We start from the raw sequence: 20,555 nt of genomic DNA on the forward strand, positions 1-20,555 counted from the left end.
GTATCAGTGCAAAATACTCTAACTTCAGGGATTTGGCTTTGTCCTCCCTGAATTTTAGCTGTAAGTGCATCAAAAGCCAAAGTGGAGCAAAACTGAACACCTAACTAAAAAAAAAAAGGGTGCCTAGAACATTGTGTGTGTGTGTGTATGTATGTGTATATATATATATATACACATATACTGAAAGTTTGTTTTCTACCTATTCCTGTTGGTCTTTTGCATGGGTATTTAACTTATCTAAACTCATTTACATACATTTTTATAGTTGCCTTAAATAGAGAATTTATTTCTATGTCTGTATACTTGGCTCACACTTCATTTATACTGTTAAGTCTAAATAGGGGGTGGATGCATTAGGGTCACCCCAGGCTTAATGCTCATCTTGATGACTACCAGTTTCTCTTGTGCCTTGATGTAACATGGGTTGTTGTTACTTTTGCTCACCCAAGCATTATCCAGCAGACTGTGGTGTCTTTGTTCCTGATCCTTGCAAAGCAAAGCAAGGAGGAATACCAGGATGCAGTGAAATCATTATGTTGTTTGATCTTGGCTCTGCCTGCTTTTAACAAGGAAAAAGAAGGGCTTAGGGTCAGGAACCCAGTTGTGCGTAGAAAGGCTTGTGGATCCAGTACTTCCTTCTCCAGGATCATACCTATACCCACTTGTGCTTGGTGCTGTTCTGTGAGTTAACACAGTTGTAACTTTGTCTCTCTTGTCTTTGGGACCTTAAACAGTTAATTGAGAGTTGCAGATCACTTCCTTGTGGCCACATTGCACTAGTAGCTTAAAACAGCTGCCTGTGCTAAGCTTTTGTTGATGTTTTGGTGAGTGTTAAAACTTTCACGTTTAAGTTTGGGTAGAACTTCAAGTGCTTCTTTCCTGTAGAAGAGCTTGAGGCACTTTTATAGTTATATACAAAACATACTTATGGGAAGAAATATTTCCATCTGTTTAGATAGGGTGGATTTTGCTGTAGCTTGCACAAGTTTAAAAGAAATAAAATATTAACAGAAAAAAACAAGACTTGTGTTACTTGGCAAGAGTGAGTGTGCTGCAGGAGTGCAGGCTGTACCCACCCTGGCAGCAAGAGCCTCAGTGCTTTCATAAGATTGGGGTCTTCCATGGGAAAAAGCTGGTTTATGTTGGTGTCAGCTGCTGGTCCAGTTCCTCGGTGGCCAAGGACTCTGTGTTGGTACAAACCAGGTTGGGTTGCTTGGTGAGACCAAGTGTATGCTGCAGATGCTGGTTAATGCAGGTTCATCCAAGGCCATGCCTGCAGGAGAGGGTGCTGCACCATGAACAGCAGCTTCCAGAATTAAATGGAAAAAACTAACACTGTTTTGGTTTTTTGAGGTGCTGGTAACTTAAACTGATGCAACCCAGAAAATCTCTTGTTTTGTTGTCTAGAGTTGTAGTAAAAAGTTACCAGTGGAACGAATTCTGGGCTGATTGCTGGTGGGAGCCTGTGTGAGGTGTCCTCTCAGCTCCTCAGTGAATCACTGCATGGTGCATGTGCTGAGGTAGCTTTTCATCCACCTGTGCATTCACCTTGTGACTTTAGATTACAGTTCCCAAAGTGAAAGCATGCTCCATTTCTGTTCTGGGTCTTTCCTTTCTCCCCTTTTAGGGAAAACAAACAAACTGCACACAGCATGTTTTCAAGGTAATTGCTAGTAATGGAGACTACACTGCAATTCCTTTAGCAGTTCAGGCTTGGTTTCACTGGGTCCTCTTATGCAAACTTGTTTATTGGAAAAATTCTCTGTTTTTCTTTTGTGCTCTGCCTCAGCTACTCTCTCCATGTTAAAATTGGTTGTGATTCAAGTTCTTGAAGTCCAAAAGGAAGGGCACTGCGTACTTCCCTCTCATCCACTGCTTGCTCACTTTCTGGTTTCATGAAGAACTATCTTAATTTTCTTTATTAACCAAATGTCCTTTGGGTGGCTATTTGAGGACAGTTGAAAGATCCACAGTGGAGGAAGAGCACTGATGGAACTGCTAACATGAGTTGCTAACATGGAGAACCTATGAGGTTTAAAGACAGATACACAAGTCTGTAGTGGTGGGTGGCAGTCCTAGCTTTGCACATTTATGTGTCCTTACTTGCAGGCAGAGATGAATGTGTGATTGGAAGGTGAACTATAGGACAAACATGGGTTTAGTGAAACTGACATTAAATTCTGCACTGGAGATGTTAATTGTTTCTCTGTCCTTTAAGTCTGTGAAATCTGTGAGCTGACCAAATCTTTTTACCCACATAGCTATATCTGAGTCTCATTCATGCAGCAAAGGATTCCTGTTTACGGCTGACACTTAAACTTTTTTTTGTTGCTTAGATGAGGCCACCATCTTTTTCTCCTTGTATTTAGGTGAAATTAAAGGTGCTCCAAAAAGGAAAGTGGGCTTCAGAGTTCTTATAAATATATAATATCTTCCATCAGAGCCAAAATCTCTTTAGGAACTTGGAAAAGCTATGCTTCCTGTTTTTGTACAGGGAAGCAGAGTGGTTACTTGCAACTCTTGCATAGTTCTTAAGTAGCACTTAGAGACAATGTTAAACGCATTTCTCATGCCACTTTAGCAAAGGAGCTCTGATAACATCCTATGTTGGGAAACGTGAATTTCTGCATCAGTGTAGAATTTACTCAGCAATAATCTCTTGGCATCCAAATAGCTGTGCATGATTTATAGCTCTTTCTTTGTCAGGCATATGCAGTCGCGTATGGTGAACAGATGAGAAGCAGAAATGTTTGCTGCTGCTGACTTGTGCAGAATAGCCTCATTCCAGACCCTTCTGAGAGTTTTCTTCTTGTGCACAAATATATTCGATCCTGTAAATTTACCACCTCTTTGCAAAGACAACAGATACAACTTAAAATCTGAATTTCAGTAATTTAACTGGATGCAAAGCACTGACTGCTATGAGTTACAGAGCCCAAATTTACAGTTTCTGGTGCTGATGGGTTGAAAGATGTCAATCTTTGATTCTCATTGATTTTTGTGGAGCTTGCTGGAGTGGACATTTGAAAGAAGCATATCTGCTTCTGTAAAAACACAGTGCAAGCAGCTCTCACACTGCAGCCTATGTATAGTTGTGGATGACACCATGGGGGCTGCTTTCATGTAAAGACTAAGTGCAGGGTTATCTAATTCCACCAAAGCAGCATGATGCCTAAAGTTTCTGGAGCAGAGCAGAAATAAACAACAATAAGGTATGGCAGGGAGTTATGAATTTAGTGATACGCAGCATTGTTCTTGCTGACAAATGGAGACTTAAGGGGGATCTGTTCACCATGCATACTCCTGAGTGCTTTGGAAATAGCTCAGTAAATCATACCTGTTATTTTCATACTACTGGTGCATTGGGTCATTTCACTTTCCAAAGGAAAAAAAGAATAAGACTACTTGGGTTTTCTGTGGAGAACTTCACATTCTGTAATGTAGCAAGTGCCTTTGGATTTCTAAAGGTGAAGACGTTTGTACTCCAGAGTATTGAATAACCTGGGGAGGGTGAATAGGTTTTCAGAATGTGGAAGCCTGCAAGTTAGCCGTCAGCTTCTGTGGGGAAAGGCAGCTGACCTGGTGGTGTCCACGTGGATTTCTGTAAAGCTTTCAACAAGGCTTGGTGGCAAAAGCTTTAGGAAAGCAAAGACCATCAGGGATAAGGAGTCTCTGGATCATTAATACATTGGGTAGAAGGCAGGAGACAAAAGGTGAGTGGAGATAGTCCCCTCTTGCCATGAGAAAGGATGTCACCTCTGGTATACTGCTTGGAACTGTGCTCATGGACATACTTGTTAGAGACTTTGGAATAGGGCTTAGTAAAGAGACAAGGAGGCTTGTCAAGGGCATCAAGATGGTCAAAATGGTGAGGAAGGTGTAACTGAAGACCTGCAAGAAGGTCTTGTATGTCTGTGGGCAAATGGAAGGTGAAACACAATGCAGATAAGTATAACCTGTGTTTGGGTTATTCTTTCGGGGGGGGGGGGGGGGGGGTGGGGGTGTAGGTGTGTGTGTGTGTGTATATATATATACACACACACTCATCTCATGCCAAATCACAGGTTCCAAACTCACCTTCAGTATGCAGAGCTCCCTTCTGAGTATTGCACCATATGATTCAACAAAAAAATTAGGTCAGTAGCAGTCAAAAATAGCTATCTGCTACGGTGCTGCGTGGAATTAAGGTTCATCTGCACCTTGAATAGTGGCTGCAGTTATGGTCTTCCTTTATCAATAGGCGTAGAGTAGAAATAATAGCTTCTAAGGCAGTAAAGGTGATTGAGAGTATTGAATAGCTTCCATATAAGTAACAAGAATAGTGGTACTCTTCACTCCCTCAGAGAAATTGAGAGCAAGGAGCTGCAGTAGAAACCTACCGAGTGACATGTGAATGGAAAGAGATGATTTCTTTTCCCTGTTTGGGTACAGAAGATAGGAAATGAAACAATCAGCTGCCAAAGCCCCAAGCCAAGCCTATCTTTGCATGATGTATAGTTAAGCTGTGGAACTCTGTCACAGAATGTTGCAAACAACTGAGTTTATGTGGCTGCAGTTGGAGACTAGATAAAGTCATGGAAGGGGGGTCCCTGTCCATGGCAGGGGGGTTGAAAGTAGATTATCTTAAGGCCCTTTCCAACCCTAACCATTCTGTGATTCTAAGATAAGTCCTGAGGCTGTGGAGAATCCTTCAAAACCCTGCCTGGCTTCAGAAACCTTTGTAAGGCGAGTTGGCGGCTGGGGAATGTGGTCTGTGCCTGCCTGGGCTTTTGGTCACTGACAAAAGGTACCATATTTTTATAGTAGGCTTGGCTTCTTAGTCTGACTTAGAACATCTGCTCTTACATCATCCACAAGCTGTCACATGCAAACAGGCGCAACTCTGCCAAGGTTCAGTGGATGTGCCAGAGAACTCATGCAAGCTTACATCAAGGATGGTTGACCTAGTGTGGGGGGTGAATTTATCCTAAATTCCTAAAATACATGCCATGGCACTGCTGTTTTCCAAAACACTGTGGGTGTGCTTCCCAGTCTGATCTGGTGTGAGATCTGATCAAAACTACTGAATCCCTGAAGAGAAAAATCCATAGTTCATCTCAGACAAGTCTTTTTGCACTAACCTGCTGAATGCCACAGGCTCTGATAGCTTTTGCTTTATAGCTGGGGCTGGTCAATTGCAGCTTTTGAAGGGAATTGCCTTGGCTTATAATGCAAGTGTCTGCTTTGTTTCCCAGGTGACCTGTTGAGTAGCCTGTTGCAGAGTCCCAGTGCAGCCAAACTATTGAACCAGCCAATCCCCATCCTTGACACAGAAAGTGAATACATATGTTCCCTGGCGCTGGAGTGCCTGGCACACCTCTTCAGCTGGATCCCTTTATCTACTAGTATCACTCCATCACTCCTTACCACCATTTTCCACTTTGCTCGCTTTGGCTGTGACACCCGTGTTCGGAAGATGACTTCTGTCAATGGCAGCAGCCAGAACTCAGTGTTGGGACAGGAGCGTGGCCGCCTTGGTGTTTTGGCTATGTCTTGCATCAATGAACTGATGTCTAAGAACTGTGTGCCTATGGAGTTTGAAGAGTATTTGCTGCGGATGTTCCAGCAGACTTTCTACCTCCTGCAGAAGATTACCAAGGAGAACAATGCCCATACGGTGAAAAGCCGGCTAGAGGAACTGGATGAAAGGTAAGAGCAACCAGCAGCTAAGTAGCTGTGCTAGGGCCTCTTGCTTTCTAAAGGACAGTCTTTATTACTTTGTAGTCATGCATGGTGTGTCTAATCACCTTTTTTTCAGAGTACTGTGCTGAGGGAGACAGACAGAAAGGTAGGTGCCCACAGGTAAGGTTCTCGTGAGGGGCTGAGTTTGCTAAGGGACCATGGTGGCACACATTGGTATTCTTTCCTGTCCTCTTCCTCCCCTTTCCCCCCATTCGTTACTGTTTGACTGCAGGTCTGAGATGGCACAAGAGCTGAACCTGCCCTTCATTTAGTTGTAACAGAAAACAGAAGAGGCTCAGTGAGGTAAAGGCATTGCAGTATCCCCTTTCCTGGTCGGTATCTGCCTTCTCTGCTTAAACTCATACAAAGAGTGGGTAGATATTCTACGAGTCATGACTCGAAAGAAAATAGAAGTAGTTTCCTACCTTTCACTGATATGTGATGGTTTCCTCATTGCTTTTTCATTTTTACTTTTTTGTTTTTTAAACACCACCAAAAGACAGCCTCAGAAGCTCCATTCATGGCAGCAGTGAATGGCTCTGCTGCAGGGCTGTCTGGCTTGACAGGAGGCAGCAAGGAAGACAGAGCATCTTGGGAGACTGTGCTGTCATTTTCCAGACTGCTACTGCCACCTTTTTTGCCTAAATCAGCTTAATTCTTTGATAGCAGATAACCCTACTCCATAGAATCTCAGCCTGGTTTGGGTTGGAAAGGACCTTAAGGCTCATCCAGTTCCAGCCCTCTGCCACGGGCAGGGACACCTTCCACTAGACCAGGTTGCTCCAAGCCCCATCCAACCTGGCCTTGAACACTGCCAGGGATGGGGCAGCCACAGCTTCTCTGGGCACCCTGTGCCAGTGCCTCAGCACCTTCAGTGTCTTGCTGTTGTGTTGAGTGGTTGAATCCACCTGTTTGCAGGGTGGTGGAAAAGGTGAGGGCTTGGAGGGCTTGAAGGCTGCCTGTTGTTTCAGGCTTGCCATGGAGAGCCTGGCAGGCTGGGGCTAATGGTGGCGAATAGGTTGTGACTGTGTGAATGTGCTCGGTGTCGTGTTACAGATACATGGTGCTGCTGTATAAAACTTGATCCCCAATGCAACTAGGACTTTGAACTTTTGGGTGCTGGGGTTTTCTTGTTTGTTTGGGTTTGGGTTTTTTTGTTTTTTTTTTTTTTTGAATATCAGGAATAAAAACAAATTTAGGAAACAAACTGTGGGTCTGTTTGTGGAGATGATTTGCATGTTTCTTCTGTAAAATGCCATTTTTCCATCTCTTTAGATGTGTAACTTTGGGGTGATGGGGTGATAAACTTAGATTAATCATGATTTCTGCTTAACAGTGAATTCTGTTTGTTCATTTTTTTTATTAACTTGCTCCAAATTCAGCATCACTGAGTCCTAGAAATAAGACATATGAATGCACCACCATTGCGTACAAGATGTGTGCACAGAGTGCCAGGATTTTCACTCTGGATTTCAGAAAAGCTTTCCTGGAACCCCACAATCTCTTGTATAACTTTGTTCTTTCTTTTATGGAAAACATGAGCAAGCAGCCTTCACTGGCAAGACTGCAGGAGGTCTCTAACTGTGTTGGCCTTCGTGATATGGTGTTGCCGTATCATCATGTTCTACTGCTTAGATATGTTATCCACAGAGATTTGTTGGTGTCTGTAATTGTGAGACCCCTTCATTGTGAAGGTCTGAGATAGGAATGTAACTAAATTGTTCTGGAAACTGGAAAGATTTAGCTGGCTTCTGGAGGAGTGGAGCTTTCTCTGGGCTGACTTTCCTCTCTGTGGAAAGGGATGTGAGGATTTTCCCTTTGTATATAACCCTATAGGGCATAGCTATATTTGTATGTCTAAATACGTCCAGCTATACTGCATGAAAGTGTCATCTTGGCTTGGACTGAAAAAAATCCTAGAATCATAGAGTGGTTAGGGTTGGAAAGGACCTTAACAGTCAAATCCTGAAGAGAACTGGTGCTGAAGAAACCTCAGAGAGTTTGCCGTCTTCAGAACCTGCTTGCCCTGGGTCCGTTCCTTCCCTTCCTCTCAGGGTGCTGGTTATTTTTGTTCTTTTACAAAGTGGTCTTGAACAGCTGGTACTACCAAACTAGTCCAGAAAAGGAGTAAGCTTAAACTATCTTTTGCTTTATTTGTGTTTGGTTTTAACTTGAAGATCCCAGAACATGGCAAGTAAGGATACAACCAATGGCCCAGTGGCTGCAGAAGGACCTTTGGAGGTGGCAGAGCTAGGGACCAAGTAAGACTTTCACTGGTCTGAGATCAGAAGCTCTTCAAGAAATAAAAAATTAAAAGCATGAAGGAAATGCTTGGATCTGGACTCTTTCTTTTCCTGCTAGTTTTACTTCTGAAGTGTTTGATCTGTGATCAGCTATGTTTAGTGATCTCTTGTGAAGTAGGCAATGCCAAATAAAAAGGAAACTTAATCTTTTTGCATAATCAAAGTATTATGTGGTTTTGTAGGCTTGTAACAACCAACAGTGTTGCAGCTCTTTGTTAGCTGGCAGTACGGTCTTGAGTGAGACGTCATTAGGAAGAGTAGGGTTCCCCCCCCAGAAAAGCTTACAGAACAGAAAAGCAAGGCAGTACAGTAAAACCAGTCTGTTAATGTGTGTCTGCAACTTTGCTGAGCCTAACTTTTTAGTTAAAAGAAAAACTTCAGGTGCTCTTGCACTTTAGAGCTCTTGCCATGTGGGAAGGATGTACTTCTCTGTGCATAGCCATGCCACTGGATTGCTGGAGCTCTCGATGTGTATGATGCTGCAATACATTGGTCTTCTGATGATGCATTGAACTAATGGAGTATTGAACACTCTTCATGAGGATGACTTCTAACCTTGATGAAACTTGTGTTGCGCAGGGTTTGTTCTTAATCCCCAGTAAAAGCTTACCTACCCCACTGTGGTCTTAGTAATTCCACCCCAGGTGCATCCTTTTGAACCCTCAGTGCTTCACTGAGGTGGTGCTCTTGCTGGACTCCCTTAAGTGTTGGTAGCAGGCTTCCTTTGGATCTTCACTTTGTGCAGTCCCAAACATTGAGTAGTCCCATGCTTTGTAATAAGTTTTGTCTTTATAGTCTAATTTAGTCACAAAAGCCTGGGCTCAGTTCAGAAACTTTTGGATGGTTGGTCTGCACTGCAGGAGAAACCATTCTTCCCAGGTCTCAGCTCCATGGTGCTTCCACTACCTTGTGTAAATGTAACGCATGTATTGCTAACTCCTGTGTTAACTTCTTGCTTCCAGCTGAATTCCTCAGCAGTACTATTTATTCCACTAATCCTATCTACATCGGTAAGATGACCCCTGCTGTTAATTATCCCTCTAGGGTGGGGAGAGATTGTGCTTATTTGCAGGCATGGTTGAACTCAAATATATTTACCTGAATATTAAAGTTGCTTTTGACTAGACTGTCTTTTCTACTGTTTCAGGTATTAACGGAATGAAGGTAGGTAATTGTTGCAGAGCTTTATATTTTAATTGTTCTGCTGGTTGTTAATTGTAACTTTCTTTTATTAAAAGGATTTTGAGTAAATTTGATCACTGTTTCAATGAAATTGCTTTCCCTTGTGGCATCCTTCATGTTTTCTCAGTTGTTTTCTCCTTTCCCTTGTAGCTACATCGAGAAGTTTACGGATTTTCTCCGGCTCTTTGTGAGTGTCCACCTACGACGAATTGAATCCTACTCCCAGTTCCCTGTGGTTGAGTTTCTGGCACTGTTGTTCAAATACACTTTTCATCAGGTACAGCCCTGAGACATTGTTTTTCCATGGTCTGTTCTCTTTTCTGTTTTGTACAGAAAGCAGGGTCAGCTTGTTTTCCCCAGGGAAGCTGATACCTTGGGTTATCCTAGAAAAAAAACCTATTAACTTGTCTCTCTGGCACTTCCCGTCTAGTGCTGGAGACTTGGAAATGGCTTAATGTGCCCTTGGATTTAGTTGGAGACGGGTCACATCTTGCAAGAGCAACTTGCCTGGTGTTTATCTTTGGTTTTGCTTTTATTTATTTGCTAGTCCTTGGAACAGACATTGTTGTCTGGAACAATCTCAGAATCCCAGACTGCCTTGGATTGGAAGGGGCCTTAAAACTCACCCAGTTCCAACCCCCTGCCACAGACAGGGACACCTTCCACTAGACAGTTAGATGGTTGCTCCAAGCCCCGTCCAACCTGGCCTTGAACACTGTCAGTGATAGGGCATCTCCATCTTGCTCATTTTGTGTTTGGGAATGGTTTTCTTCCTCCTGATTGTGATTCTTTTATCTGAGGCTTTCCTTGTAAGTTTTGGTATTGTATCAAAAGCCAAGGTTGGAGTTTTATTGTGTGTTACCTTGCTGTAGAAGCTGTCACAGTGAATTCAAACCCCTGTTTGTCCCCATGTATGAATAATGGCAAGGCAGCAGATTTATAAAATGCTCAAAGCTGATGCAGCAAGCCATGAGATGGGTTAATGCTGAGACCAGCTTTGTAATTCCTGGGTTCCTACCCTTGTGCAAAATCTTTTGGTGATCTTTTGACAGCTATTAATGTCTCCAATGACTTTCTAAAAGTGTTTTAATAAAGCAAGGAGCCCTTCCTGTGAAGTGCGTGCTAACTTGTTTTCATTGTGTGAAATCAGTCTTGCCATAGCTTGCAATACTCATTGTAAATTTTGGGGTATTTCAGCCTACACATGAAGGTTACTTTTCTTGCTTGGACATCTGGACGCTCTTCTTGGACTACCTGACTAGCAAAATCAAAAGTCGTCTGGCAGACAAAGAAGCAGTACTCAACAGGTGAGCAGTGGGGAAGCTCTCAGGATGTCACAGCTCAAAGAGCCGTCATGGTCACCATGGCAGAGGATGTGAGAAACAAGCTGTTGCTTACTCCAGCTTCATGTGTGGTCAGGCCCTTTCTTCTAAAATTGTGAAGTAGAAGAGTGTAAATTTCAGTGTTTCCCACTCACTCAAAAGAATTTAAACTGAGCAGATTAGGGTAGAAAACTGCCACATGCCTTGCATGTGAACTTGGCAGCCAGAGTTAAAAAGCTTTGTGGTCTAAAATAGAACACATTAGCGAATTTTAGAGGATGCTTTAGCTCATATCCAGAGTCAGTTGCCTGGTAAGTGTTTGCACAGCTCGTACAAATAATTTAAGAATTAGGAAAAAAGATATTTTATTAGGATTTTAAAATTCCTGTTGAAATGGAGAATGTGTTTCTGACAAATATTGCTGAGACTGTGTTTGGAAGTTAGAAGTTCCCCTTACTTATCTCTGCTGGTTGTGTGCATCAGTTGCAACAGTGGTTGGCAGCTCTGCCTTTGTAGATGCTGTATCCTGAAATTGGGGGCTTTCTTTGGATAAGAGTGCCTTTGCTGCCATTTCAAGGATCTGGGGAATACACTGGTACTTTGCTCAAGTTTTGGAGGCTTAGAAGTGCCATGGCTTGTGCTGTGTTAAGTGCAGAAGGAAGCTGCTTTTCCTCAAGCACACTAAGTGTAAGTGGTTGGTTTTTGAAAGGCATCATAACCACAAAGAGCAAATGTGGAACAGGCTTACACCAGACACTACTCTTCCTCTCAGCACGGGAACCGTGGGGTTTTAATTTCTCAAGTAGTAGGTATTTGCATTTGAATTTTGTTATAATTTGCTCCTAATTTGCTGCGCACTCCCTAATGCTGTTGAACTCTGTCTTGGTGTTCTGCTCCTCTTCACCTGGCTAATGCGTGTGTAATGCGTACTTGTGTCAAACAGTTTGTGATGGAGAACATGGAAACATACAATAGCTGTCTCTAGGAGATGTGTCAGACTAAAGCAGATTGAAAAGCACACAAGTGGTTGAGGCTTGTACTGCTTTGTCTTCAGGGACAGCATTGACACCAACAGCCTCCTGCATGCGCTCAGGCAGGCGAGTGTTGCACTTTGACAGCCTGGGAGTGGTTACACTGCAGGAGCACGGATGATGTTTCCTGTTCTGTGGTTGACAAACTCTGCATTTTGTGCACGTTGCAGCTTTTACTATTGGTTAATTGCTAAATCGAGAATTACATCATCTGAGTACAAGAAAAGTTGGTAGCTCAGCCTCCCTTGCACAGAGAGCTATCAGTTTCTTCAGCTGACTAGGCTGACACTTTGATTACGTGATGCTCTGAATGTCTGGTAGTGTATCCTAATGCCTAATTTTCCAGCCTGATCACACCTAGAAAAGAGCATGGTCTTTTACACTGGACTCCAGCTGAGAAAGGAGAAAGGAGGTTTTTAAAACAATCAAATCAGCTCCACTTGAAAGCCCCAAACTCTAATGCTATGTCATCAGGAGTGACTGCATGCTCAGGTGGCTCTGTGCTGATTTTGCAGCTTGGCATTATTCTTAGGTGATCATTGAGGAGGGTTTTCTGTGCTCTCTACCAGCTTCCTAGCTCTGAGAGATGAAAAGGCATCTTTCAGTGACATGCCTTTCATGTTAGAGTACTATTAGTTAAGGGGCTGGCTTTGTTTCAGAGGACAAGGGCCTGAATTCTTTGTCCAACAGTGTAGGGAAAGAGGATAGCAGAACAAATAGCCTCAGGGGAGTCCCCTTTTGAGATATGCAGCAATAACTGCCTTGTTTCACGTATTTCACATTCCCTGCCCAAAAGCAGAGCATCAGACAGGCTGCTGAGGAGCAGCTTAAGCAACAAGAAGCTTTCGGTGCCTCCTGTTCATGTGTATCTGCTGTTATTCCTGGCAAGCCACTCCTACCTTTCCTGTTCTGAACTTGTGGGCTGCTTCTGTTGCTATCAGTTTTCCCTTTCCCTTTCAGAGGTAGTGGGGATATCAGGTATTACCAACCTCTTTCGTTGCAGGTAGTATGTGACATGAAATGACATGATACTCTTAATCCCAGAATCTGCTTAGTGTTTCCTCAACAAACCTCTAAAGCTGTGCTGCAGGCTCTTTGTAGTGGCCCACTTGAAATTGTCATCTGTGTGACTTATCTCCTTTGCTGGAAGGGCTGTGGCACAGCAATTCTGCAGAATTGTTTTATCAAACTCTTGCTCTGTTTCTCTGTGGTCATAGGTACGAAGATGCCTTGGTTCTGTTGCTGACAGAGGTGTTGAATAGAATCCAGTTCAGGTATAACCAGGCACAGCTGGAGGAGCTGGATGACGAGACACTGGATGATGATGTAAGGAGCAGAGTTGAACAAGGACAACTACAGGTCCAGATATTAGCTCTTGCACTGGTAACACCTGGAATGTCATTCCCAGTGCTCCTGCTTTTGAGTACAGGCTGCTTGAGCTGCTGCTACAGTTGCTTCTTCATTCTGTGTGAGGTTTGAGGTTTAAAGCAGCAGGAAATACTTTTGACAAAACTGGATTTAAGGTCACAATGAAAAGATATTACCTTTGTTTTTAACTTTGTTCTTTTAACTTCTTTGGGGGAGGAGGGGATATAGATACTTACATTCTGATTCTCAGAGGCATTAGGTGTCCACATCCAGTTGTTTTGGAAATCAAGTGCTGAACTATCTCTGATACAAAATCTTTAAGCTGGAGCAGCTCTGCTCTGGAGACAGGCTAAGAGAGCTGGGCTTGTTCAGCCTGGAGAAGAGAAGGCTCTGGGGAGACCTTAGAGCAGCCCCCAGTGCCTGAAGGAGCTACAAGAAACCTGGAGAGGGGATTTAGCCTGTAGGGACAGGACAATGGGGAATGGCTTTAACCTGACAGAGGGGAGACTGAGATGAGCTCTTAGGCAGAAGTTCTTCCCTGCGAGGTTGCTGAGGCACCGGCACAGGGTGCCCAGAGAAACTGTGGCTGCCCCATCCCTGGCAGTGTTCAAGGCCAGGTTGGATGGGGCTTGGAGCAACCCGGTCTGGCGGAAGGTGTCCCTGCCTGTGGCAGGGGGTTGTAACTGGGTGAGCCTTAAGGTCCTTTCTGAACCAGTCTGGGATTCTATGATATTTCTACTAAGTCGGTATCTGTAAACATCATCTCAGTACTGATAAATCTAGAATTGGATTAGCTCTATCAAATGGGTGTGAGAGGTTGTTCTGCATAACAGATGCTTGTCATCTGAGCAGTAACTGTGCTTTGGGAGTGAATGCTTATGCCTTATCACTCTAGGGAAACACATGCCCTCATGCCCAAAGCCTGGCTAGGCAAAATTATTCTCCATCAGGTACTAGTGGCACATGAGAATCACAAGAGCAGTATCTCTTCAGCATTTGGTTGTCTGCAAAAGCCAAGCTCTGGAAAGGAGCTCGCTAGACCCAAACATCAGTTAAGACCTACTAGTTTGCAAAAAGCTGTTTCCCTCTGGATGTCCTGTACTTACCTTGGTGTTTCTTCCTGTAGCAGCAGACCGAGTGGCAGCGGTACTTGCGCCAGAGCTTGGAAGTGGTTGCAAAAGTCATGGAGCTCTTGCCAACTCATGCCTTCTCCACACTAGTAAGTTGTTATCCAGACCAAAAGTGCAATGTGAAATGAGCACCAACTGCTGGAGTTTGTTGCAAGCTGTTTAATAGAAGCCACAGTGCCAAAGAAAGGAGGGAAATTTGGTTTTGGATGTAAAACCTTGGCAAGAGGAGACCAGAAACTGAAGGAAAAAATCTCGGGTTTTGGTTTTCTCACATTCCTTGGTGTGTTTTGAAGACAGTGCTTCAGTGAGCATCTGAGTCCTACTTGCTGGACACCAAGCTCTTTAGACCATCTTTCAAAGTGTAAATATTTGGCAGCAGTCCTTCGCTGGTATTTATCTTGGTCTTTATATTAGGTGGCAGTACTGTGAATTGGGCAGATGGGTCTTGAGTGGAATCTTTGTTTAAATGAAAGGCTAAATATAAATGCTGAAGAAAGTGCCTCAGACAATTGGGAATTACATCTGATAAACACAGAGAAGTGCTTTGCTCCAGCTAGTGCCACTGCTCTTGCTAAAATTGGTGGTGTAAAAGCTGTTGGGGTTTGTAGTATTATAGTGGGTTTTGAGGAGATCTTGAGGCTGTAAGGCAGTGTAGTTCAACATTCAGGGTAGTCAGTGCCTTTTTGCTGTTTGAGAGGAAAGACAAGTAATAGCAGTAAGATCTCAAAGCAAGCCTATTAATTCTCCTGGAGATGCCATGTACCTGGACCTCTGAATCACGTTCCCAAGAAGCAGAGGAAATGAAGCTGCTGCAGGGGCAGAAGATGCCTGATCTGAACTGCTTTTAATTGATACTTTTATTTAAGAACCATTCTGTCTGAGCTAAGCACTATTCCTAGAAACTGAAGTAGTGAACTTAACAACCCTCGTGTGAAAGTAGAAGCTGCTCTGCAGCGTGGCACACGGCATGAGTCTGCAAGAGGCAGACAGAGGAGCAGCTATTTCGCTGAGCATATGGGTCATATGGTGAAGAGCATGTGGCTTCCTTAAAGTAACACATTAACATGAGGAAGACTATCTGGGTTTTTTTAAATAGCTCTCTTCCTGCAGTTATATAAAGTCTCTCCGCTGTTATTTAGGCACATCATGTTAGAAACTTGATGGTGAGTGCTTTCTTGAGCCCTGCATTAGATCACTCTTTTATAGTGGATAAACTGGGAGATTCTCAAGCAGTTTCAGGTGCTTCTCATGGTGCTCTGCAGTGCTGTTGGATGCAGTGACTGGTCTGTCAGTAGCAAATAATTAACATACAGCAACTGCTGTTACTCTGTCCCATGCTGGACAATGAATGGCTGTGGCTCCTTCTGCTGATGGATGAGGGAACTTTCATAAAACCACTCACATCGTATGTGGTGACTTCTACCAATAGACTGAAAAGGTTAGAAAATATTTTTTCTGATGTGATGTCTACAAGGAAAGGGTCAGTGTGCAGTTTTGTCCTGTATGGATACAAATGCAATCAGGTACACCACAGTCTCTTAATTCAGATCACTGAGGTACCTTGGCTGGCTGAAAACTGTTTAGAAGGCTTTCTAGTCTGTGTGCACAATTCACTTCCTCCATGGCAGCATAACCTGTTGCTCAGCTGAAGTGTCACCAGGATCAGGCATGTTTGCTGCCAGTCCTGCCCTCTGTTCCCAGAACAGGATGGATGAAGACTGTGGTGGGCTGCTTCCTTGGTTGTTTTCCCCTTGGAGCTTTCCTAGTGCAGCCTGCAGCTTACCTGCTGCAGTACTTCCCTTTTACACTTTGCTGTAGAGGCACTCTGCTTGGAAACTTCTTTGGTTGAACAGTATTTTGGTAGCTGCATTTTGAGGAGCTGATGCTTACAAGTGAGATAGCTGCAGCACAAGCATTTTGTGCTCCATACTCTGCCTTTCCTCTGCTCTGTTTGATCTGGGTTATCCATCCATCTGTATATTCATAGTGGGGCATGCTGTGCCATCACTTAGACTTATCAGGCCATTATCTTGTTAGGCTGATTGCTGGTATTTGTAGGAAAGGGAGAGCTACCACAGTGAAGTGCCCTCAGGGTGGTGATCTTGGTGGCTTTCATGGCAGCTGTCAGGACATGAGAAGCTGTGGCATGCAGGATCAGGCCATAACCTAGCAACTTGCCTCTTCTCCAAATGTCTTTTTGAAAACACTAGGGAGAAGTAAGAAAGTTGTGCACTGTGTAATTGGTAGTTGGATGTTAACTGTCTTCCAAGCCCCAAAATCACTCTCGTTTCTTGTCTCTTCTAGTTTCCAGTTCTGCAGGATAACTTGGAAGTGTATCTGGGACTCCAGCAGTTTGTGGTCACTTCAGGGACAGGTAATAACCACTGTGATCCTCACTGTTTGAGTAGCGATTGCAAAAGCTGTCTAGACCTGCTTTGGTGTTGCTTCTTCCATATTCCATTGAGGGTCTGAACATGTGTATGGTGTCTAATGGCTCAGTAAACATCTCAGCAGACATGTAATAATGTGATTTATTTTCTTGTTAAAAACAGGTATGCAGCTTCAAATACTACAGTAACATGGATGGGATGACCTTTTTCCTCTCATTAAATTTATTTCAGGAAAGATTGTGCTCCCATTTGCTTGGGGCTCAAATCTGGTGTGAAGTTGTCCACCATAGGAGTATTGTTATTTAGGGTGAATTAAAACTATTTTGAGTCCATGAGAAGATGAGCTATTTACAATCTTGTAGTAGTTTCTTATCTACCTGGCATTTCAGGAGCCTTCGTGTATAAAGTAGTTTACAAAGACACTAGTGCTCTCAGAATATAAAGCATGAGTGTGGCTTCGTTGCTCCTTCCTGACAAATAAGGAAAGTCATAGTAGTAAGATCTGTGTGAGGAAAGATTGTAGCTGAGGTACAGCAAAAGGAATCTCTTGTATTTCAATACTGCTGCACATGGAAATGTGGTATTGCAGAACTTATTTGATTTTTTTTTTTAGTTCAAGGTCTGGAGTGTTTGGAAAGCAGGTATATATACAACTGAGTGGTAGGATGATTGCATAAATAATAAGACTGGGAAATCTAGTTATTTGTATGGTCCTTATATGAGAAATATAAAAGTAATTAACAACTTTTCACATCGTAAGCAAACATTATTGTTACAATTGTGGCTGTGCTTTTGGAACACTTCTAACCCTCTGGCCAGGAGAGGGAGTTTGGGTAATGACCTCTGCAGAGCTGGGGTGGCTTTCCGTGTCAACAGATAGACAGAAAAGCTCCTGTTTATGTAGGTATTAACACAAATAGAATAAAATAAATGTGTGAAAGGCTGAAGTACTTGGTAACATGTTTCAGCCTTTAAATTGGAATTAAAAGTGTGGCAATCAGAACAGTTCAACTCATCTTGCCCAATTTGAGTATTTCAGTCACTTGGGCAGTGCTGTGATTTGAACTGTGACCTGCTGCTGAGCTAATTGAAGAAGAATGCATGTAATGTAATTAGAATAAACTTTGCATTTCCTGTATCACTGTAATTGGGTTTCCCAGCCCGAAGAGCTGTATTTATTAGAATACATATGACTTACTTGCATAAAGTTTTTCAAGTATGGGCTTTCAGACTGCTAGGCTGTTAGTCAGTGGCTGTTAGCATAAGCAGTTGTTGACACTGAGGTCTGTTGGCTTCATTGCTAATGAACTTTCCTGTCATTCCAGGTCACAGGCTGAACATCACTGCAGAGAATGATTGTCGCCGCTTGCACTGCTCCTTAAGGGACCTGAGCTCCTTGCTGCAGGCTGTTGGGCGCTTAGCAGAGTACTTCATTGGGGATGTGTTTGCTGCCAGGTTCAACGATGCTCTGACAGTGGTAGAGAGGTAGGAACGGGTTTTGGGGTTTGCTGTCCCTTCAGCAGTACCAGGAGCAATCGCCACCACTGCAGTGAGTGTGAAAACCAAGGTTTCTTTCTGCCTCCCCTTGTTATGATTGAATTGAGATATGAAGAACTCAGTCGCCAGAATCTTGTTACATTCATCAGTGCTATGTTTCCCTGGTAGCTTTCTAAAGCCTTAATGAAAAAACTAGTCAGAGGGATTAAATAGTATCAGTCACGTGAAAGATTGAAGTACTTGTTTTCCAGCATCTGCATGTGTGATGCAATGAAATGAGATGCAGAGTTTGATTACTTCAGAATTGTATCTCTCAAAGGTAAATCACCAAAATCTCTTAAGTGGAAAGAGAAATGCCCCATCCATGGCAGTGTTCAAGGCTAGGTTGGACAGGGCTTGGAGCAGCCTGGTCTAGTGGAAGGTGTCCCTGCCTGTGGCAGGGGGTTGGGACTAGATAAGCTTTAAGGTCCCTTCCAACACAGACCATTCCATGATTCTATGAAAAGACCTGTGAAAACCAAAAGGCAGGCATCCTTCCATTCTTCCTTCAAGAAACTTAATTAGCACATGGCTGCAGATTACAGACCTTCAGGGCTTTATGTGTTTTTTCATTTTCATGCAGGTACATTGTATTTGTTCCATCTTACTGCAAATTATTTTCAACTAAATGGTCTAAGCCTTGTCTACATATTAGCTAAATATTGACACAGACTTGCAAAGAGCTTCATTCAGATAGATGTTAAAGCAGATTTGTACATGTGTATATCCATCTCACACTGCCATGTATGTGTTCACTTCCAGGTTGGTAAAAGTAACCCTGTATGGATCCCAGATTAAACTGTACAACATCGAAACTGCAGTACCATCTGTACTGAAACCTGACCTTATCGATGTGTGAGTATGAGATAGACAGTGCAAATAGTTGGATTCAAACTTGGTATCTACATGGGATGGTACATCCTCAAATGGATGTACTCAGGTTATTTAAAGAAAAAGATATTTGTGATGAGAATTAAAAATACCCATTAGCTCTAAAACTGTTACTCTGCCCTGTACCAGTGGTTGTAAAAGCTTAATTCTTTTGCAGTGTAATTAAATTATGAAATAAGTGTATTTAAATTATGAAGTAGCAGTGTATTAAGAAATTGATCTCTCTGTGTGTAGTTCTACTTTATGGATTTTTTGCCACCAAAGTCAGATCTATGGCTCAGGAAAAAGATCTTTTTCCTAGTACAGGATTTTGAGTACTTGGCTTCCAAGACAAATGTGCCTTTTAGCTATGCAGGTCATTTCTGAAACAAATGAATACCTTCAATCTAGAAGTTGACATTAAGTGTGAAATTGATGCTGCTGGTAATAGAGCCCCACTCTGACAGCCTTTTAGACCCCTTCTATTCCTCAGGCTGTGTAGTACAAACTGATTTCCTGCCAGCTGGTGTTTGTGAGCAGAATTTAAGTTTGTCCTTTTGAACACGTCAAGTACTTGTTCTAGTTTGCAATTGCCTGTACAGGAGCTCCTTGAAACCCGTCTTGTGAGGTTTCATCATGTAGCTCCCTGGATTTCTCCTAATAATCCCAAGTTACTAGCACTGACTTTTGTGCAAATAATCTTCTTTTAATGGTCTTTTTCCTTTTCTAGTTTAAAATAATACAGGAGGCTTTTTTCCATGATCTGTTAGTGAGGGGTTTTCCTCTATATAGTCCCAAAGAAATATCCTGACTCAAAAATCTTAATATGGCCTGTGTCAGAAGTGTAATTATAAAGTATGGTTATGGCTGACCTACCAGTCAGTTCGAAATTGACCTTATCGAATATAATCGATTATGATTTGACCTTTTGGCTTAATACTGTTGCTGAGTGAGTTCAGTTTCAGCACATGTTTAAATATGCTTTGAATATACAGGGTCTGAGGCAAAAAAGTTAAGCAATTTAAAGAAAAAGCTGACAGCTTTGTCTGAAAATATCAATATTCTTCTGCCTTGTGCTGTCAGAACTAACCATGCTCAGGACATGGGCCCTTCTGTAGCAGTCCTGGAGGACGTGCCTTTTATCCCATGTATGTATCTTATCCTTGCTCTGCTCCTCCTCAGGCATGCTCAGTCCCTGGCAGCCCTGCAGGCCTATGCACACTGGCTGGCACAGTTCTACAGTGAAGTTCATCGCCAGAACCCGGGGCAGTTCATCTCGCTTGTCTCCACCACTCTGGAGGCTATTACACCCCTCATCAGCTCAAAGGTACCTTTGTCAGTTCTGGGCTGAGGGAAGACTTCCCCTGGAGCCAGAGACCCTCAAGGGGCACAACTGTTGTGTTCACTTGTTTAATGGTCTGCTTTGAACCATGCTGTTTCTCCTGATATGAATCATTCTGAGTCATAAAATAGTTTGGGTTGGAAGGGACCATAAATCTTATCCAGTTCCAACCCCCTGCCATAGGCAGGGACACCTTCTACTAGAGCAGGTTGCTCCAAGTCCTGTCCAGCCTGGCCTTGAACAATGCCAGGGATGCGGCAGGCATGATGTATGTCAGGGATGAGAGCTGGATGTCTTTCCTAGAGCTGCAACAGGTGTCTCATATAGGGTGAGACCAAGAGGAGTTCTAGATAGCATTGT

General features: G+C 43.1%; 1 protein-coding gene across 5 annotated transcripts in view; it reads left to right on the top strand.

Annotated features, from left to right (window-relative positions):
• The window catches only part of XPO6 (exportin 6), a 55,372-nt gene that overhangs the window by 25,082 nt on the left and 9,735 nt on the right, over positions 1-20,555 (top strand). For 2 of the 5 annotated variants that reach the window (XM_062611934.1, XM_062611929.1), the window contains exons 7-15: positions 5,235-5,688; positions 9,357-9,483; positions 10,404-10,513; positions 12,777-12,918; positions 14,057-14,146; positions 16,362-16,431; positions 17,773-17,932; positions 18,746-18,838; positions 20,036-20,180. In XM_062611934.1, the coding sequence (XP_062467918.1) occupies positions 5,235-5,688; positions 9,357-9,483; positions 10,404-10,513; positions 12,777-12,918; positions 14,057-14,146; positions 16,362-16,431; positions 17,773-17,932; positions 18,746-18,838; positions 20,036-20,180 (1,391 nt within the window). Of the gene's footprint in view, positions 1-5,234; positions 5,689-9,356; positions 9,484-10,403; positions 10,514-12,776; positions 12,919-14,053; positions 14,147-16,361; positions 16,432-17,772; positions 17,933-18,745; positions 18,839-20,035; positions 20,181-20,555 lie in introns of all 5 variants that reach the window. The other 3 variants (XM_062611930.1, XM_062611932.1, XM_062611933.1) reach the window with 3 other exon arrangements.

The sequence above is a fragment of the Pezoporus occidentalis genome, unplaced genomic scaffold, assembly GCF_034315485.1.
Source record: "Pezoporus occidentalis ecotype Australia unplaced genomic scaffold, CSIRO_AGI_Poc_V1 ctg158, whole genome shotgun sequence".
Taxonomy (NCBI): Eukaryota; Metazoa; Chordata; class Aves; order Psittaciformes; family Psittacidae; genus Pezoporus; species Pezoporus occidentalis.